This window comes from Cynocephalus volans, chromosome 12 (assembly GCF_027409185.1).
Source record: "Cynocephalus volans isolate mCynVol1 chromosome 12, mCynVol1.pri, whole genome shotgun sequence".
Taxonomy (NCBI): Eukaryota; Metazoa; Chordata; class Mammalia; order Dermoptera; family Cynocephalidae; genus Cynocephalus; species Cynocephalus volans.
The window spans coordinates 86,325,807-86,346,832 of record NC_084471.1 but is presented as its reverse complement, the minus strand read 5'-3'; the positions used below and the strand labels follow the sequence as shown (position 1 = coordinate 86,346,832).

The following is a 21,026-nucleotide window of genomic DNA, read 5'->3' as shown; positions in this document are numbered from 1 at the left end:
TGATTTAAATTTTTTCAGTTCCTTTTGCTGCATCTATGAATAATTAGTTTTTTGTGTGTTTGTTTCTTTATATGTTTGTTTTTATTCTCTTAATATGGTGAATTAAAATGACTGATTTTTGAATGCTGAGCCAGCCTTGAATTCCCAGAATAAACCGCACTTAGTCAAGATGTAATATCCTTTTTATATGTGAATATTTATTGGATTCAGTCTGCTAAAATTGAATTTTTATATGTATGTTAATGAGGGATATTGGCCTTTGGTTTTCTTTTCTTGTAATGTCTAGTTTTGGTATCAGAATAATAATTGCCTCATGGAAAAACTTGGGATGTTTTCCCATCTGTTCACTTTTCTGCATCAGTTTGTGTAGAACTGGCATACTTTCTTTCATGAGTGTGTGGTTGCACTCACCAGTGAGGCCATATTGCCTGGAAATTCTTTTGTGATAAGATTTTTTACTATGAATTTAATTCTTTAATAGATACATAAGATATATAAGATATATCAGGCTATCTAGCTCTTGATTATGCTTAACTGGTAGATTTTATCTTTCAAAGAACTTGCCCATTTCATCTAAATTGTCAAATGTAATCACATAAAGTTATTCATAATGTGCCCTTATATTTGCAATGTCTTTTGGATCTGTATTTATGTCCCTCACTTACTCCTGATATTGGTAATTTGTGTCTTCTCTCTTTTTGGCCAGATCAGTCTGGGTAGAGTTCTATACATTTTACTGATTTTCTTAAAGACCGAGCTTTGGATTTCGTTGCTATTTTTTTTCTCATTTTAAAAATTTTTTATTTATTTATGCTCTTTTTATTATTTCCAGTATTCTGCTTATTTTGGATCTCATTTGCTCTCCTTTTTCCAATTTCATAAGGTAGAAGTTTGGGACATCAATTTGAGATCTTTCATCTTTTTCTAATAATCCACTTAGTGCTCTAAATATCATTGTAGACACTGCATAACTGCATCAAACAGATTTTGATGTATTGTGTTTTTATTTTCATTCAGCTCAAAATACATTCTCAATTTCCCTCTTGATTTCTTCTTTGACCCATTGGTTAATTGAAGTGTATTTAAATTTCCAAATATGTGGAGATTTTCCAGACATTTTTCTCTTATTGACTTCTAAGTTAATTCCATTGTAGGCAGAGAACAAACTTTGGATTATTGACTCCTTTTAAGTTTATTGAGTTGTTCAATGACTCATAATATGGTCTATTTCTGTAAATGCTCTGTGTGAACTTGATATGAATGTGTATTCTCCTATTGCTTGCATAGAGCATTCCATAAATATCAATTAGATCAGGTTGGTTGATAGTGTTATTCAAATCTTCTATAGACTTATGGATTTTCTGTCTGCTTCTTCTACAGATTATCAAAAGAAGGGTGTTGAAATCTCCAACTGCAATTGTGGATTTCTTAATTTCTCCTTGAAGTTTTTGCTCTCAGTTTTTGCTCCATGTATTTTGAGGTTCAGATGCATAAATGTTTAGGACTGTTATATCCTCTTTCTGAATTGACCCCTTTATCATTACAAATGATCTCTTTTTCCTCGATAATATTATTTTCTCAGAAATCTTCTCTTCTGGTATTAATTTGCCACCACAGCCTTTTTATGATTAGTGTTAGCATGTTATATCATCGTCCAACTTTTAAAAAAAAACTTTCCAATAAACTTATTTAAATTCATTAATGTTGCAAAAATATAATGTGCAGCAAGACACAAGTTATTGTTTTCCTAACAGGTCAGAGGAAAATAAAATATTACCTCTCCTTAGTATATCATGACCGACTCCACTATTTATTTCTTACTCAGACCGCAACAACGTCTTGCACACACAGACATAAGAACTGAATTCCACACTGTAAGGTGACAGTACTAAGCTAGGCAACAGCATCCTAATAGTAGTAAAAAGATCACATTACATTACTTTTGTCCAGATGGCAACATGTGAACCTGTGGTAACAAAAATATTTTTGAAATATATATTAAAGTGTTAGCATCTAACAAACTGAATTGTGTTCTATGTGAATAGTGTACCCAAGAGCTGGGCAAGTCAGTGGCTGTAAACCCCATCAATATTTACTTACCTAGGTTTATGTAAATAAACAATTAAGCAACTGTTAAACATTAAACTTTAGAAAGTCCATATACAAAGAGTGCAGTGGAGCAGCTGGTGTTACTTTCCAAGTTCCTCCTTAGCCAAACTGAGCGTGAAAATGCACAAAAATTTAAAATGCAAATTTTTAATCTCTTGTAGAATGTTTTATAAGATAGAATCAGAGAACTAGCTGAAGCAAACAGGTGAACATCATTATTAATTTGAAACCACTAAACTCTTGATTTTCATCTGGCTCTTGATTTAAGTGCTTTATGTGAATTTTTCATAGCATTTTTTATTTAGTTATCAGAATATAAGAAATTCAGTAGAAGGTATAGTTGGGACAAACTGTTCTATTCAAATGTTAGTGTCATTTCTTACTGTTCAACACACTCTTTTACTTCAGTTACCATTTAGAACTTTAAAGGAAAGTTACATTACTGGGCCTCAACAGTGATCTGATTCTAAATTCATTCTGAATCTCGGGAAGGGGCGAGGGGGTGAAGGGCTCCCCAGGTAATTCTTTGTACTAACTTAGAACACTGAGTAGATAACATCCCACTGCTCTCACCAGCTGGCCTTCCCATGCAAGTCTAAGTTCTCCCAGGAACTCAAACCACACGATTCCTAGTCCCTACGATAAGATAAACTCTTTTAACAGCATAATTGGCCTAACTCATAAGTACATTAATTCTTCCAAATCTCCTTCTGAGATTTGTTTGCAATCCACTTAGCAAATATCCATTTAGGATGGGGGGAAAAAGGCATGAAAACAAAATAGAATGATGTAGCAAACTCTATTTTCGGTCTATTTCCTTATCTCTTCTGACTGAGCAATGTTAACAGTTTACACATAAACATGGGAAAAGGAAGTTACTGTCACCTTACATACAACATTACCAACTTCACCAGGAACTGGCCTCTTTTACCCAATATATCCTAATGCTAATTTATCAGTTGGAGAAATCTTTTAAAAGCCACTTCTACATTAAAACAAACATGTTCCTGAATTTCCTGAGCACGCACATAAACAGACAAATAGTAATGCTAGATAGTCATTTAAAAGAAGTTTCTATCAGTGATGTCCATTTTGGAAGACTACATTAATGTTTACCAAGCCTGAAATTTGAAAAAATAACCCAGTCTTAAACTTTAATCTGGGAACTATAATTGCTAACTCTCTCTATTTAAACTTGCTTCTGTGCGAAGAGACAAAGAAAGCAGAGGAAAATATGAATTCTCATTATAGGTATATTATCAGCCTTTTCCCCTTCAATCTATGTTCTCCTTATTCACATATTCCATGTGTCACCTACAGGTTTTCCTGCTGGATACAGCAAACAATATCGCCAGCTGCCCTATATAGTACTTCCTTTAAGAGCGACACATTCAGTGGTAGCTTAAATAACAGCTAAGTCTTTATCTTATTTTACTTCTTATTTTGTCTTTCTTTCCAACTACTCTGCTAGACTATTTAGAACCGTATTTCTTCATGCCTGAGTTAAAGACTGTTAAGCTTAAACTATGGGTTCAATATAATGCCTTTCCTTGGTGTTTGCTTAGGAAAATGATCAAGCAGAACCCCAAACCAAATTAATTCATATGAGAAACTTTTGATTAAAAGGGTGCACTCAGAGCTTATGTGTAACAAAAAATAGTGAAAGAAGCATCTAATTAAACCAGTTAACTTAAATCCATGACCCCAGCAGAAAGACAAAATAATACAATTATATGTATTTTTATCTCAAAAAGTAATAGAAAATTAAAATTGAATAAGATGGGAAAATGTTACATAGCTGCAAACTACAAATAACAAACTTACATGCTTTCCCTCTAACTTACTAGTTATGATCTTAAGTCTTGTAGTTGTGAAACATTTATTATGGGTGTATCTCTATACCAGATTCCATTAAGGTGTAAGTTAAAGGAGGTATCCTTTTAATCTAGCGATTCACAGCACACCTCTTTTGTTATATCCCAAGTATTAACACTGACCTCTCTGAATTTTGATGTTCTAACAGAATATAGGCTTCATCTATTTTTAGAAAATATTTAGCAAAACATCACTTTTGCAACAAGTTCTATCTATAGTTAGGAACAATGACTGCGAAAGCAAAAGTCCATAAACACATTAAAGAGCTGAAATTATTCTTTGTATTTTTCAAACTGAAGAACCGAGTACTTAATGTGATGGAAAAAAAACACCTATTAAAAAGCTCAGCCCAAAATGTCCATCATCGGATGAGTGGATACGGAAAATGTGGTACATCTACACAATGGAATACTACTCAGCTATAAAAACGAATGAAATACTGTCATTTGCAACAACATGGATGGACCTTGAGAGAATTATATTAAGTGAAACAAGTCAGGCACAGAAAGAGAAATACCACATGTTCTCACTTATTGGTGGGAGCTAAAAATTAATATATAAATTCACACACACACACACACACACACACACACACAAACCAGGGGGCGGGGAAGAAGATATAACAACCACAATTACTTGAAGTTGATACGACAAGCAAACAGAGGGGACATTGTTGGGGGGGAGGGGGGAGGAGGAGGGAGGGAGGTTTTGGTGATGGGCAACAATAATCAGCCACAATGTATATCGACAAAATAAAATTTAAAAAAAAAAAAAAAAAGCTCAGCCCATTTTGAGCAAAATAAAGATGTATAGATTAAAGACTACTTTAAATGTTCTACAAATATAGCATCATCACAATTCAACATGATCTTTTATTTATAACTCTCATATGGTACATTCAGAAAGAATGCCTAAGTTGTTATTGTTAGTTTGCTTCTTCAAAACAAAGTGTTTCTAAGATTTGAGCAAATAGTAATGGTTTTGGCTTAGTTCACTGTAATGACATTAGTTCAGGATCTGTCTAGAACTGCTGGCTCTAAGTCAGGAGGCTGCTGAGGAATGTCTCATCCTTGGAATCCTCCAGCATCTCTCAGAGTGGATTTAACAGCAAGTTTATGACTGAGGAGGACAAAAAGTAAAGGAAAATTCCTTTTTGTAACAGAAATGTCACAGTAAATAACAGCAGTGGTAAAAGCCACAGGTGTATTCAGTCTAGGATAGAATAAATCTTAAAAGCTTAGTTCACATCCACTTCAGTATTGCTGCTCAAGGCCACTCTTTTGTAAAGTACCTTACAGGAAGGTCTGGAGAACAATGTGACCTTCAAATCTGAACTGTATTAAGTTAACTAAATGTATATGAATCACTCAAGTATGACACAATATTAGACCAATCTGCTGTTTTAGAATGATTTTGTGGGTAATTAAGCTCTGTTTTGAGGCACAAATACAATTTATTTCAATGTAAAGGTACTTATCAAATGAAACAAGGAGTTTATACACTTATTTCGAAAGTGTCATCCAAAACAACGCAATATAATAACACTCTGAAACTTACAAAAATTAACCTAATTTGCAGTATTGTGAAACACGATTCAACAGAAATTTGAAAACATACCGTATTGGTTTAGGTCAAACTACTACTGAATTCAAATAACTAACATGGAAGTATTTTGGTTAATTGCCCACAGTAAGAGCAGTTTAAAAAGCAGGCCCAGGGCTGACTGGTTAGCTCAGTTGGTTAGACCGAAGGTTTGGATCCCCACACCGGCCAGCTGCCCAAAAAAAAAAAAGCAGCCCCTGTTTTTTACAGAAAGTCATGACAATGAATAAGTCATCACACTCTCTGCAATATACTATGTAGCATTCATACATTTAAGGGAGAGATAGATACCCTGGACATACAGCTTATTTCACACTAGTGAACAAATCCAAGATTTTTATAAAGCTCTGACTTCGGGTTAGAAGATAAAATGTCCTCTGTATACATACATAAACACCCTAATTCCTAGCCTCTTAATTCTCTCTGAAATGGCTTTTTACTTGTCTTTAAGTCAAAAAAAAAAGTGTGCAATGCACTAATATTTGTGCTTCTCAATTAAGGAACAATATACGTTAAGTGAGAAGAAAGCTTGGGATGGTACTAATCTGATTAGATTATCTACATGATCTTTGAATATTTATGAGAATCAACTTAACTCAACTGTCCCTTGCCTTATGAGCAACTTAATTTTCTAAATTATCCAAGAAATTATTTAGCCATTTACAAAAACAAAGATTCTAACATGCATTTTACAAAGTCATGGTCTTAGTTACTTGCATATTCTTCCACAAGATGGGTATACATTAAAAAATATTGCTCAAAAACATAAAAATATATTTTTCCTTCCTTTACTATTTATGCATATAAATATTGTACTTAAGAACATGCATCATTCAGTAAACAAATGCAAAAGCCACTTTACATAGTGTGGTTCTCTGCTATTTAGCAATATAAAATACAAAATAATTATAACAAAGTTAGCAATTAAAGAGCTAAATTCAAGAGATTTGCAAACCAATATAGCAGTGAACAGTCCCTTGTACAAAAATCCATTAAGGATTAGATCAATTTGGTAGTGGATTACATAAAAATACAGGCCAGTAAGTGCCTTATAAATGCAAAAAGGAGCATTTCTTTATCAGCGCATTCTTCAGTCCTGTTTGGACTAGATGCCAAACTTACCATTCACTTTTCAGTTCATCATGTTTTCCATTAAACTCTTGATCAACTCGTTTTATGCATTCTCATATGCCAACATATTCCATTGGCATGAATGCCACTAGTTCTGCCAAATTAAAGATGTATCTACTTTTTTGGCTGAATTTTGAGCTAATGAGTGGTCTTGTAACATCCAGAAGTGTTTTGATAAACCAAGAACTACGTACAATGATTAGAGATTTTAGTTTTTTCCGTAACCTTCTATCAATTTGCTGGTAGCATTTCCTGAGCCATCCCAGACTAGGCATTTTTCTTAGAGTTCTTGTACTATTTAAATAAACTCTCATGTAGTTTTCTGCTACTAACAGCTCCAAAGTGCCAATAACATACTTAAATAAATTGTCCAATGGGTATTTACAGTTATGTTGACCACTTTTTGGCATAAAACAGACACCAAACACAACGATGGCATTTAACCCATTCCCATAATATCCTCCATGGCTGGTAATTTTTTTATAGGATTCAGTCGCCTTCAAATCAATCCTGTGGCCCAGTTCGTCAATCCTGAAAATATGCCAGCCTCATCCGTCTTCTTTTTCCTCTGCTGCTGTGTATTCAGTAATTGAGCTTTTCCAAATTGCTTCAGTGGTTTTGGGTTTGGAAGATCATATTCCCACTCAGATTTATTACTGTTCTCTGACAGTTGTGTCTAAGCCATCTCAGTCAATCTCTCCACTTTCATCCAAATCATCTGACAACACAGAGCCATCACGAGGATCCAAAATCAGGCTGCCGTCCAGAGCCATCAGTTTCTTTCTCGCTTTATTTCCATTAAGTTCTAGTGAGTCCGGCTGGCTCTCTGAGCCCATTAGAACTAGTATATCTGCTTCAATACTATCATCTTCCCATAAAAGTGTTGGAAAGTCTTCATCTTCCCATTCTTCTTTCAGTTCCACACCTTCCATCTTAAGCTTGGATTTGATGACAACTATCAACTCCTGATGATCCAGAGAGCCAGTGTCCCTGGATGAAGCCTTGACCGTTTGTCTTCTTCAGCCCACCAGTCCAGCAATGTGGGACTGACAGCCAGGTCACAGAAGGTGGCGCCAAGTAGAGCCTGCTGCCCTTGGCCAGTGGTAGACACCCTGACCCAGTGCCCTGGCCACAGCTGCAGTGGCAGTGGTGGCAGCTGACCTGGACACAGTAAACAATCCCTGGAGGAAGTGATCACATTCTGACCTTCTCTAGGTGCAGTAGCTGGGTACAGGCCTCATATTCTAACTTTTCACTTCTAACCTACATATGTTTTTATATTTGAAGTAGGTTTTTTATAGGCAACATCTAGTTGAATCTTGTTATTTCATTCAATCTGACAATCTCTGTCTTTTAATTGGGGTGTTTAAACAATTTACATTTAATGTGATCATTGATATGGTTGAGTTTAACTCTACCATCTTGCTATTTGTTTTCCATTTGTGCTATATGTTGTTTGTTTCCTTTTCCCTCTTTTTCTCCCTTCTTTTGTTTAATTGAGTATATTTTATGATTTTATTGTATGTCTTTTTTTAGATTATTACCTACCTTTTTAAAATTGTTTTTTTTTTTTTTAATAAATTTTTTTTTTGTTGTTGTTGTTGCTTTTTCGTGACCGGCACTCAGCCAGTGAGTGCACCGGTCAGTCCTATATAGGATCCGAACCCGCGGCGGGAGCGTCGCCGCGCTGCCAGCGCAGCACTCTACCAAGTGCGCCACGGGCTCGGCCCTTAAAATTGTTTTTTAAGTGGTTGATTTGGGTTTATATAGAATGATTCTTAAACTTATGACAATCTACCTTCAAGTATTATTTTACTGCTTAAATATGATATACTTATATTTCTTTTCTCCTGTCCTTTGCACTATTGTTATCATACATCTGACTTCTATATTGCTTATAAGCCCCATCATATATAGTTATTGTTTTTTCCTTTAAACAATCAACTATCTTTTAAAGTGGTTTTTTAAAATAAGAAAAAATGTTTACATTTATCCACATGTTTACTATTATTAGTGCTCTTCATTCATTTGTATACATAACAATTTTTCATCTGGCATCATTTTCTGTCTGCTGAAGGGCTTTCTAAAATTATTTTTGGTAATGCAGTTCTGCACTGATGTGTTCTTTCAGCTTTTTATGTCTGAAAAAGCATTCATTTTTTAAAGATAAATTTGCTGGATATAAAATTATAGGTTGACACAATTTCACCCCATCCCGCAGTACTTTAAAGATGTTGCTGAATTCTGGCTTGCATTGTGTCTGACAAGAAGTTGGTTGTCATTTTTATCTTTATTTTTCTATAAGTAACATGTTCTTTGACCCACCCCAGCTGTTTTCAATATTTTTTTTAATCATTGGTTTTAATCAGCTTGATTATGATGGATCTTTATCTAGTTTCTTGATTCTTCCTTTATTTAAGTTCTGTTGTGCCTGAGGGCTGTGCAGATTTATAGTCCTTTTCTTCTCAACCAAATTCAGAAGTTTTCGGCAATTATTTTTTTAAATACTTTTTTTTTTCTGTTTTCTCTTCTTTCCCTCAAGGACTTTAATTACATGTGTATTAAGCCACTTTACGTTGTCCCATGACTTCTGATGTTGTAGGCTTTAAAAAAAAAACAAAACTCTGTTTCATTTTGAATATTTTCTATCACCATTTCTTTAAATTCACTAATCTTTTTGTTCTGCCTTGTCTGATATGCTGCTAATCTCTTCCAGTGCATTTTTCATCCCAGATATTGTAGTTCGCATCTGTAGAAGTTTGATTTGGGTGTTTGTCTTTTATGTCTCTTCTTAATGTACTCATATTTTCCTCTACCTTCTTAGACAATAAAATATAGGTATAATAACTTTTGAAATAACCTTATCTACTAATTCTACCAACTGATCACTTCTGAAACTGTCTCTGTTGATTGGTTTTTCACTTTTTGTGGATTGCAGCTTTCTGCTTCTTTGCACACCTTCTAGTTTTTGATTGAATGCCAAACATTGTCAGTGGTACCTTGTTTGGTTTTGAATACTCTTGACGTGTGTGTGTGTGTGTGTGTGTGTGTGTGTACACTTAAATCTTGAGATTTGTTCTGGAACACAATAAATCACTTAGAAGTGGTTTAGAAGCTTGCTTTTAATCATCCAAGGCAGGACCAAAATAGCCTTTAGTCAAGGATTAATATGGACCCACCATTGAAGGAATACTTTCTGAGTATTTTACCCAATGACTCGTGTATTACAAGACTTTTTCACTCTGGCTGGTAAGAATATCAATTATTCTCAGCACTGTGTGATATTTAGAGATCATTCTGCCCATTCCAATCTATTGGGATCCGCTTCCCCCATCTCAAGTAGTTTCCTCACACATTTGTGCAATCAATGCCTCAGTTGAAGATGCAAGTGGGACCTTCTCAAGTGGAAAGATCTCTGAAGCTCTTTCTCTGTGCAGCTCTCTCCTCTCTAGCACTTGGCCATGCAAATCTACTCTCTGTAGACTCCCTGAACATCTAACTCTGTCTTCTCAACTCATGGAGACCACTGGGCTTTTCCTGAATCCCCCTTCTCTGACTTGAAGTCTGGAAGCTCTCTCCAGGTAGGAAGCTGAAGTAACTGTAGAGCTCATCTCATGTGCTTCTCATTTCTCAGGGATCATTGTCCAGCACTGCCTGTTGTTCAATGTCAAAAACCATTGCTTAATATATTTCTTCAGTGTTATAAATTGTTTAAGGTGGGAGGCTAAATCCAATTCCTGTTACTCTATCTTGGTTGGAAGCAGAAGTACCCAAAACACTAACAACATTCTAATTTTTTATAGATGTTGTTTGCTTGCCACATTACATTGTAATCTCCAAAAGAGCTTGCCTACGTTGTCCTCTGTTGTAATAATCAGCATTCAGCATAATATCTTGCACATAATAAATGCTGAACAAATATGTTCTGAATGAATCTTATGAATTAGTTGGGCTGGAGGACTTTATGTTTAACAGAGATCTGTAGACCAAAACCCTAGAGGGTGAGTAAGAAACTAGCCACTTTTAACTTCTTTATTAATTTCACCCTTTTTTTCTTTGACAACCTCATTTCCCTAAGCTTCCACTTTTATTTTTAACTTTTTGTTTTGTAATAATTATAGATTCATAGGAGATGTTAAAGAAATATACAAGGAAATGTTATGCATCCTTTCCTCAGCCTCCCTGAATGGTAACAACTTGCCAATCTTTAGTGGACCATCAAAACCAAGAATTTTACATTGGTACAATAAACAAAGCATATTCAGACGTCACCAGTTATCCATGAGCTTATTTGTGTGTGTGTGCGTGTGTGTATATACAGTTCTATGAAATTCTACTGTATGTGTAAACTTGCATTATCAGTAACACAATCAACATCCGCAATTAAAACATTGCCTAAGACTCCCTTGTATTACCTCTTTATAGCCACACCCATTCCCCACCACCCATCCCAAATCCCTGGAAATCACAAATTTGTTCCCCATATCTATAATTATGTTATTTCATGAATGCTATATAAACAGAATCATGCAGTATGTGTCCTTTGGAGATTGCTTTTTTTTCACTCAGCATAGTTTCCTTGAGGTTCATCCAAGTTTTTGCATGTATCAATATTTCCTTTCTTTTCATTGTTGAGTAGTATTCCATGGTATGGATATACAAAGTTTGTTTAACCATTTATCCACTGAATGACATATATGTAATTTCCAGCTTTGGCCTATTATGAATAAAGCTACTTGGAACATGCGTGTACAAGTTCCTGTGAAATAAGTCTTCCTTTCTATGGGACAATTGGCCAAGGGTAAAATTGCTGTGTCATATAGTGAGTCTGTTTTTAGTTTTGACAGGAATTGCCAAACTATTTTCCAGAGTTGCTGTACCATTTTGTATTCCCACCACCAATGTACAAGTGATCCAGTTTCTCCACACTCTTGCTAGCATTTGATGTTACCACTATTTTTCATTTTAGTCATTCTGATAAATGTGTAGTGATATCTCATTGTAGCTTTAATTTGCTTTTCTCTGATGGCTAATGGTTTTGACTTTTGTGTGTTTATTTGCCATTTATATAGCCTCTTGGTGAAATGTCTATGCATGTCTTTTGCTCATGTTCTAATTGGATAGTTTGATTTTTTAATGTTCAGTTTTGAGAGATTTTATATGTTCTAGATAAAGGCCTTTGCCAGATATGTGATATGCAAATATTTTTCGCAGTATGTAATTTGTTTTTTCATCCTTTTAATATGGTCTTTGGCCAAACAAAAGTTTTAATTTTGATGAAGTCCCATTTTCAATTTTCCTGCCTACACATTTTGCAGTTGGCGTTAAGTCTAAGAACTCTTAGACCCCAATGATTTTTCTGTGTTTTTTTTTTTTTTTCTAGAAATGTTGTAAGCTTCCATTTTAATAATTTTAATTTTCAGCTCCTGTCTCCAGTTAGGCCTTATATCTCTTTAATGTTATCTAGATTACTTAGAGTGCTTTTTAATTTCCTGAATTTCATTTATAACTTCCCATTCAATGCAATCACTACCCCAAGCATCCTTTTATATAGGAATAACATTTCATTTTTGAAAAATCAAAAACATCTTCTCTGTTGGGTGATTTTTCTTAATCCACAGGACTTAATCCGTCTCTTGGTCTATTTGCAGCTTATTAAATGAGGTGATGTCCCTGGAGTGCCAGACTGAAAAGCTGGATGACCAGGACTTTGACCCTGATAAGGAGGCAAACATCGAGGTAAGCTGGAGCCTTGGAAAAAACAATCTGGGAGGTTGGGGATTCCCACGTCTTCCCACCCTTTCTATTGTTTAACAGGCTGTGACAAGAAGTAAGATCCATTTATGACACAAGGAGTGGTGCTCTCTGATGGTCCATGCTGAGCACCTTTCTCCTGGGTAATAGCACTTCCCTTCTCTGGTCACACAAAAAGCCTAGACTTTTCTATATACCTAGAAACTTGGTAAGACAAATATGATAGGTTTCTATCTTGATGCCATCTTAAGATAAGAATGAGCAGCTTAAGGGAGAACTCCTTCTCTTAATCTTCGTATCCCAGCACCTTAGCAGTACAGAGAACATATCCAGGAAATATTTATCAAGAACTGCAGCCTTAGAATGTAAGAGATCAACCTGTGTTTGTCTTCAATGCCCTCACGAAGAGCTCTGTGTTTGTGTTTATAGCCTCCAAAGCTTTCCTGTTGTTTTATCTCCTTTTTCAGAGAAAGATTTGAATTTTTGTTTTTTTAAGAATCATAGAATGTTAGAGCAGAGACATAGTGATCAACTTTAGACATGAATCAGACTTTAGAGTCCTGACTGATAGTTTTTCTGCTCTACTGCAAGTCAGGCCTTTGAAGAGAAGTGCACCACCCCCCAAAAGTCTGTGTCTAACTACCTCTTTTTATTGAAATTGCCAGTCTCTGATTTAGCTCAAGCCCAAGAGTTTAAATTTAGTGGGTTGTGGAAGGAGTAAAGGAGAAATGTTTCTTTTATTGTAGGAAAAGAATGTTTATTTTGACCCCTCCCATATTAAAAGTTAGCAGCAGATCAGCACAGATTTATCATCCAGAGGGGGGAAAAAACTGCTTTTAAACATAATACAGTCCAATATTTTGAGTTGCAATCTTGTTTTGTGCTAGTTGAAAAGTTTTTTCACTATGCTTGGGCTTTGGGAATTGCAATCTATGAAAAAGCAGAGAGAACAAAGGCCAATAAATATTCTGCTTCAGAAAATTTCCTCCAAAAGTCAGCCATGAGTATTACAGGAATGTGGATTTCAGCAGGAAGTGGGGGTCGGAAAAGAGGAATATTAAAAGTCTGAGGAGAAAGATGGGAGAATACAGAGATCAATGAAAATGAAATTTTGACAAAGGGAGGTGCTTCGGATAATAGGGAAGCAGGAAACATCACATGTATATATGGAAATTCTCTATGTTGGAGATGGGTAGCTTTGTGCACACATGAAAAACAAAACAAAACTAGACATGTCCCAAATATCCACCACTTGTATTGTGGATAAACAGCGGTACAAGTGTATGATTGAATATTACTCAGCAATAAAATGGAACAAACTTTTGTTTCACCCAACAACACGAATGACTCTTAAATGCATCATGCTAAGTGAAAGAAGCCACACTCAGAATATTACAGACTTTACGATGCCATTTATGTAACACGCACTCTTTTCAGGCAAATCTAAAGGAACAGAAAATAGGCTAGTGGTTGCCAGCGTCAAGTGGAGAAAGCAAGGAGGGGACTGAGACACGGGTAAAATTTGGGGGGTGGTGTTGTTAAAATATTCTATATCTTGTTGTGATGATGATCACACAACAGTATGCATTTGTCAGAACTCATAGAACTGTACACTTTAAAAAGGTGAGTTTTACTGTGTGTTGATTATACCTCCATAAATGTGTCTTCAGAAAAAAATGGCACAAGCTCTGTCCTCAATAAGGCTGATGGAAATGGCTACATAAAAACAAATGCAGTAATATGTATGAATAAGAAGCTTTAAATATAATTGTTACTGATGCAAAGTTACTAGAAATGGCTGTAGGTTTACCCTGGCAGAGGGAAAAGAGAAGATTGTTAGAAGTAGATACAGAAGCAGCAAATACAGTGCAGGGAAGTTAAAAGAGAAAAAGGTTAATAAAGTTACATTAAGATCACATGTATGGGCTCACTTATTCTTCATGAAGAAATGGAGAAACTAGGAAAGGCATGAAAGGGCAAGGAGGGAAAAATTGATAAAATTATTTTTTAAAAAAAGCAAAACAAAAACATTTAAAAGAACTTTAAGCTGTGGAAGGAACTTTAAGGTGGCCTTGGGTGTTGCCCGACATTGAGCCCTCAGGTCCACGAAAATTCCTGAAATCTTCATATGAATATACAGACCTTCATTCTGAGACTGGCCTTATTCCAGTTATCTTTCATACAGGTATCTTTGACAAGTGCTGTATAAAGATGTTTACTCTATAAATAAACTAGAACACCAAATAAAATGTGATCATCACAACATAGATCCTCTCTAAATAATTAAGCCACACAATTCAGAGGTTGCTGATAAATAAACTAAATAAATTTGGTAAAAAATGGACACAGACTGTACATTTCCCAATTCAGCTATAAGATGCCGAAGGGTAAATACTCCTATTCTTTGTATCCACCCAGCACAATGCTTAGCTCAATGGCCACGTACATAGGATCTGGCCAATAATATCTTGTTGATTTGATTTAATGTTGGCTTTAGAAATTAGCACCCAGAACAGGATGGGGAATTAAAACAGCCTCTATTAAATCTAAAAATTTTTTATCACGATTGTACTTTCTCCTAAAAATCATTAGTATTGTTTCATTTCCATACATCATTTGTTACAATGTTTGTTATATACCTTTATTTTTTTAATAGGAAAAGATCATGGAAATTAGAAAGCGATTAGGAGAAATGAATGACAACTTTGCCCAGGTAATATAAAATGGCTTTACAACTAATGAGAAAAAAACAGTGCTTCAAAGAAATCTCAGATTTACAGAATTTCAGGGAAAGGAATCTAAAATTTGATGAAAGATATACTCAGAATTTTAGGCCTGGAAAGAACTTCCTGTCATTTAATCTGTACCTTCATTTTTAGAAAAGAAGAGCGTTTCTCAGAAAGATGAAGAGATGAGGTTACTTACCCATATTTCCAGATGAAAAGAACCAGTCTTGCTTTTGCACTCCTATTATACATATATATATTAATATATAGCACATATGTGCTATATATTAATATCATATACTGTATATTGTGATGTAATAATATATAATTAATATGTACTAATGTTATATATTATATATAATATATGTATATGTATGTAAATATTTTCTTCTAACAAAAGTAATGCATGCTTATTTTAATAATTAAAATATTATGGATCTATTTCATAAAAATAAAAAATAATATCATTTCCTCAAAGACAATAAACAATTTCCTATATTTATATTCTTCCATATTTTTCCTGTACGCATATTTATTTACTGTTATTGTTCTAATGAGATCATATTATATGTATTGTTTTGCAACTGGTGTTTTTACTTAGCATTTTTTCTTCATTTTCAACACTACTAGCTGTTATTTTACCTTTTTTTCACTGCTGTGTAATGCAGGATTTGATGTTTGAATTTACTAAATTTATTTGTTGGCTACTTGGGACTTTGTAATCAATGTCTGCCTTTACAAACTATGCCTCCGAAATCCACACCTTTGCTTGTTCTTGCAAGTATATCTTTAAGAATCAATTTCTAGAAATGTCATCTCTAGAACTCATCTTTCTTGAATCCCCACACTGTTCTTCCTGCCACAGTTCTGCTTTTCAAGGCATCCTGCAAGTCTATTATGGAATGATTAATTAAGAACCTTTAAAAGGATTATTTACTTTTGACATATGTGCAATTGGCATACGTGTCTTAGAAGTGGATGGTTTGCTTTCAGCTGGTGTCTTGTTCTTACTGACAGACATTGGCTGAAACCATCTGTCATCTCTACCTGACAACCTGTAAGAGACAGGAGGAAAACAGGATGCAGATCCTTTTTGTTGACAGCTGTTTTGCTAAACCATAGGGCCTGAATATTCAATGTAACATAACAAGGACTTATGTTTATAAATTATAAGTTTTTAAATATTTAAAATAATTTTAAAAAAAATTTATGAGAAACTGGTGTCCTGGTGGGAGTTTTTAAGAAGCAAGGAAGGATTAATGAATGCAGAGAAAGATATTTTATAATAAGCTGCCATTATGGAGATATTTACTCCTAAAGTATTGAATATCATCTTGTTAATCTTTTGTTTATTCCTCTTGCAATTTGCAATTCACGATTACACTATGAATTTGCTCTAAGAGGAAGAATTTTACTGAGTAAGAGTAAATTTCAATGAAGCTACCTTTATAAGGGGTAATAAAATGGGTGGGACTTTATCGTACAAACCAGAAAAATATAGTTTTCATTTTACATTTTAGAATTGTGAATGTCTTTTTAGGCAGATGATTGTAATGAAGTTCATGAATTAAAGGAAAAACTCATTGAAAGAATGGAGGTAAGATTTCACAGTTACACAGCTTCAAACAATGATAATGTCAGATGATTGATATCTAAATACAGTGGTAATTCTTTCCCTAGAGTTTGAGGGTGCACCACATATCAGATTCTTTCTAGTCTTTTTGCTTTCTTCTTCCCATCCTGGGTTTCTGCTTTAGACCAACAAAGCATCTCTCAGTTCTGGTGGACTCCCAAGTTCTCATAACCCTCTGCTATTTTACTTCTCATCCCTCCGTCTGGAGCTTATCCTCCATCTCTACAAATTACCCATTCTTCAAGGCTCAGCTCAAATGTCATCTTTTCTTCCAGACCTTTCCTAATCTTCCCTAGCCAGAAAAATGGCTTCATCTCTGAAGTCCTCCCACAAGATCTTAGACATTGAGGTAAATGTGAATTGGTGAATGAAAAAATGAATGAATGAATGTATCAACCTGTCACCTGATCAGAGGTGCTTACTCATCCCACCTACCTACAGCAGATGTTCCCACCACCAAACCTCGGCTACTTTGTTTCACCACCTTATTGTTTTCTCATGTATCTTACTATATAATATTATCTTAATAATAATACGTAATAATATCTTAATAATAATGTATAATATATAATATTTAGCATGTATCTTAATATATAATATCTAATGTGTGCACGTGTTTAGTTGTTTATTACTTGTCTCCCAGCTTCTATAAATGCACACATAATAGATGCACATTCCTTACCTATTTTGTTAACCACTGTATCTTAAAACAGTGCTTGGTAGACAGTAGTCACTCACTGAATATCTTTTGCATAGATATAGTGGTTAACAAAAACAAACTGAATAGATGAATTAAGTACAAGGATACCTTTCTCCATGAATAATCCAGTAGTTAAAGATTAGCATATGTGTTTCGTTTAATTTGCCATCATGGTTCTATGTTGCACTGTGAATGTGTAAGTCTCCTATTAGTGAGCATGCACCTATCAATGGCCTACATTAAAACTGAGAGACATCTACAATCATTGCTGTTTTTTTTTTAAGGATAGTTGATTGCTCTTTTCTCCTCCCCCCAGAACTTTCGCAAGAACATGACTCTGCTGAATACAAAGCTGGGGAAGTACCAAATGCAAGAAGAAAGAACAGACTTTCACAGTTCTGTAGAAATGGGTATTGAAGAAATGGAGCCACTGCTTTCTCAGGCTCCACCACCCCGTTTAGGACAGAACTCTCCTCCCAGCGTTACAGGGTGGTAAGTCAGAGAAAGGGGCTGGACAGAGGGCCCAAAATGCATGGACTATATAGTAAGATTGAATTTTTTCAAGTGTTGACTACAATTTTGTTTTATTTTATTTTGTAAATTATCTATTTATGTTCTTTAAAAATTTGTTTATTGGAGTCATAGTATTTTTTTTTTTTACTGCTTTAGATATAGACCTATTACATTAGATATATAAATATAGCTATAGATTACTTCCTTATTGCTTTAAGTAATCTATCTGTAGTAGACAAACTAGATGAATCTGTCTATATACATAGATGTGTATGTAGATTTATCTCTATATAATATGTCTTTATCTATCTTTCTCTTAAAGGATGCTATCTACAATTTATGATGCAACCACATACATCAAAAACACATACCTGCTAAGCAGATTTGGAAACCTTTGTTTGCTGGACAGGATGCTTCTCCCTTGTCCAGTATTGGAGACATACATACCAGTGAATTCTGACTCTTTAGATCCCTTCCTGGAGATGCTACACCATTATATACACCCTGAATAGCACCCTCCTCTAAGAAAACTTTTTTGATTCTTTATCTCCAACCATCAACCCGGGTAGAATCTTCAGCTCCCTCTTTTGTCAAGTCCTTTGCCTGTTTTTTAAAATTGGTTTCTTTGTCTTTTGTAGTTGAATTGTAAAAATGTGTGCATACGGTACCTTGCACATAATCCTGTCATAGAGCCCCTAGCCTATTACTGCAATTAAATTATTTCAAGTACGTCTCCTCCTAATACTCAATAAAGGCAGAAATCTTGTCTTCATCATTTTGGGACATGACATAAAAGATGCTCATAATGCTCAAGAAATGTTAAATTAGTAAATAAGTAAGGAGTGGTGTCAGTGAAAATGGTGGAGGAAAGACCTCAGGAAATTTTCTTCTCCATAAAATCAATGAGAGACCTGGAAAAAATGTTCAGAATCAACTTTTTCAGAATTTTGGAAATTAAGGATTTAGTATCCAGGATATATAAAGAACTCTTACAACTCAGCAACAAAAAGACAACACAGTTTAAAAAGCAGGCAAAGGATTTGGACAGCATTTCTTCAAAGAAGATAGACAAATGGCTAACAAGCACATGAAAAGTTTCTCAACCTCACTAGTCATTAAGGAAATGCAAATCAAAACCACAATGAACTACAATAAGATACCACTTTACACTCACTAAGATGACTATAATAAAAAAGACAGACAATAACAAATGTTGAAGAGGATGTGGAGAAATTGGGATCCTCATACATTGCTGGTGGGATTGTAAAATGGTACAGCCACTTAGGGAAACAGTTTGGCAGTGCCTGAAAATGTTAAACATAGAGTTACTGTACAATCCAGCAATTCCACTCCAAAGAATTGAAGACAAAAGCCTGAACATAAATGTTCATAGCAGTATTATCCATAATAGCCCAAAAGTAGAAACAACCTACATGTCCATTAACTGATGAATGGATAAGCAAAATGTGGTATATCCACGTAATGATGTATCTATTATTCAGCTACAAAAAAAGAATGAAGTACTGATACATGCTGCAACATGGATGACCTTAGAAAACATTATGCTAAGTGAAAGAAACCAGACACAAAGGACACATATTATATGATGCCATTTATATGAAATGTTCAAAATAGGAAAATCCACATAGACAGAAAGTAGATTCATGCCCCAGATAGGTAAAACATGAGAGGTAAAGATTGCGATAACCTGCTGGAATGTGGAAAGGGCATTTCAAAGGAAAGAGCCTCACAATAGGGGGTTTCATTGCTTCATGGCTCAAGATTCTAATGGAATCTTAGAATTCCAGTGCCAGCCCTAGCAGGATTTACGTACTCATCTACTCCAAGCTGCTTCTTTTACATATGAAAACTGAAGTCAAGAGAAATTCAGTTGCTTAGTTTTAGAGCTATGGGGTGGAGGAGTCAGGAGTCCTATCAATGTGATTTTCTTCAGAATTTTCTTAACACAGATGTTTTCTTTCCTGCAGGAAATATGCACTGAGGATTTTCATCATGTTTTATGTCATTGCCTTCACTGGACTTTCATGTTACATACTATTTTTTGATCCTGTTTCTCTTTGAAAGTGTGCTCTCTAGAATGCTTGGGTGACGAGCAATGTGGGAACTACGGGAGATGATTGCACCTTTCTTGAATTTGGAAGTGGAAGACTTGTTACCCTCATAAAGACACAGAAGTTACATTACTCTGCTGACTTTCTCCCCAATAAAATTCTGGCTGTTCCCGTATTATGGTGGCTAACTTATTTTTTTTTTAGAAAATGCTGTACAGTGTTTAATAAAGGACATTCTAATCATGTGGAAGTTGGTTGATCACAGAAAAAATGAAAACAGTTTTTCTTTACCCTTAGGACCCACAATGACATCTTGAGACATTTCACACACAAATCATTTAAAATATTTGCTTCAAACCATTAGACTTCCATTTCCCCCAAAGCTGAGTAAGTACATTGAGATGATCAAGTATAAGCTCCCTTGGTTATTTTCCCCATTTTGACCTCTGATGTTTCAGAAAAGACAGCACAGAATTCTTGTTCACTATATCCAATTTTACTTCAATTGGATTGGGGCCCGATTTTGGATGTAGTGGGCATTTCTTGGTTTTTCTTAACATTCATTTCTCCTTTTAGTAAGAGTACCCTAATTTTGCTTTAAAGAAGTATCTTTTCTCAGTGAGCCTAATTATAGATGGTCTTTCAGTCAATGTCCCGTCTTCCTATTAATAAGAATTGGAAATATGTTATGTTAGACACTCTCTAAGAACGAGAATTTTAAGAAGAATCATCAAAAGGATGGAAATAATCAGAACTTTGATTTTGTGAACATGTCTATGTCTTTTTTCTGCTTAAATCAGCCAGAGTTGGTTCTGTTGCTTCTAATCAAAGGAAGCCTAAATGATACAGTAGAGAATTTTGAATGCCACCCTGAAGCATTTTAGCCCGAACTTTGTAGGTAATGGGGAAAT

The 21,026-nt window shown here is 34.9% G+C and overlaps 1 protein-coding gene and 1 pseudogene across 1 annotated transcript in view; one reads left to right on the top strand and one right to left on the bottom strand.

Annotated features, from left to right (window-relative positions):
- SMCO2 (single-pass membrane protein with coiled-coil domains 2) overlaps positions 1 to 20,228 on the top strand; it is an 85,711-nt gene extending 65,483 nt beyond the window's left edge. Inside the window, 5 exon segments of the mRNA XM_063115703.1 lie at positions 12,369 to 12,460; positions 16,742 to 16,794; positions 17,847 to 18,022; positions 20,032 to 20,106; positions 20,108 to 20,228. Of these exon segments, the coding sequence (XP_062971773.1) occupies positions 12,369 to 12,460; positions 16,742 to 16,794; positions 17,847 to 18,022; positions 20,032 to 20,106; positions 20,108 to 20,228 (517 nt within the window).
- Positions 5,049 to 7,649, bottom strand: LOC134360944 (BCL2/adenovirus E1B 19 kDa protein-interacting protein 2-like; annotated as a pseudogene).
- Positions 20,229 to 21,026: the final 798 nt, after the last annotated feature.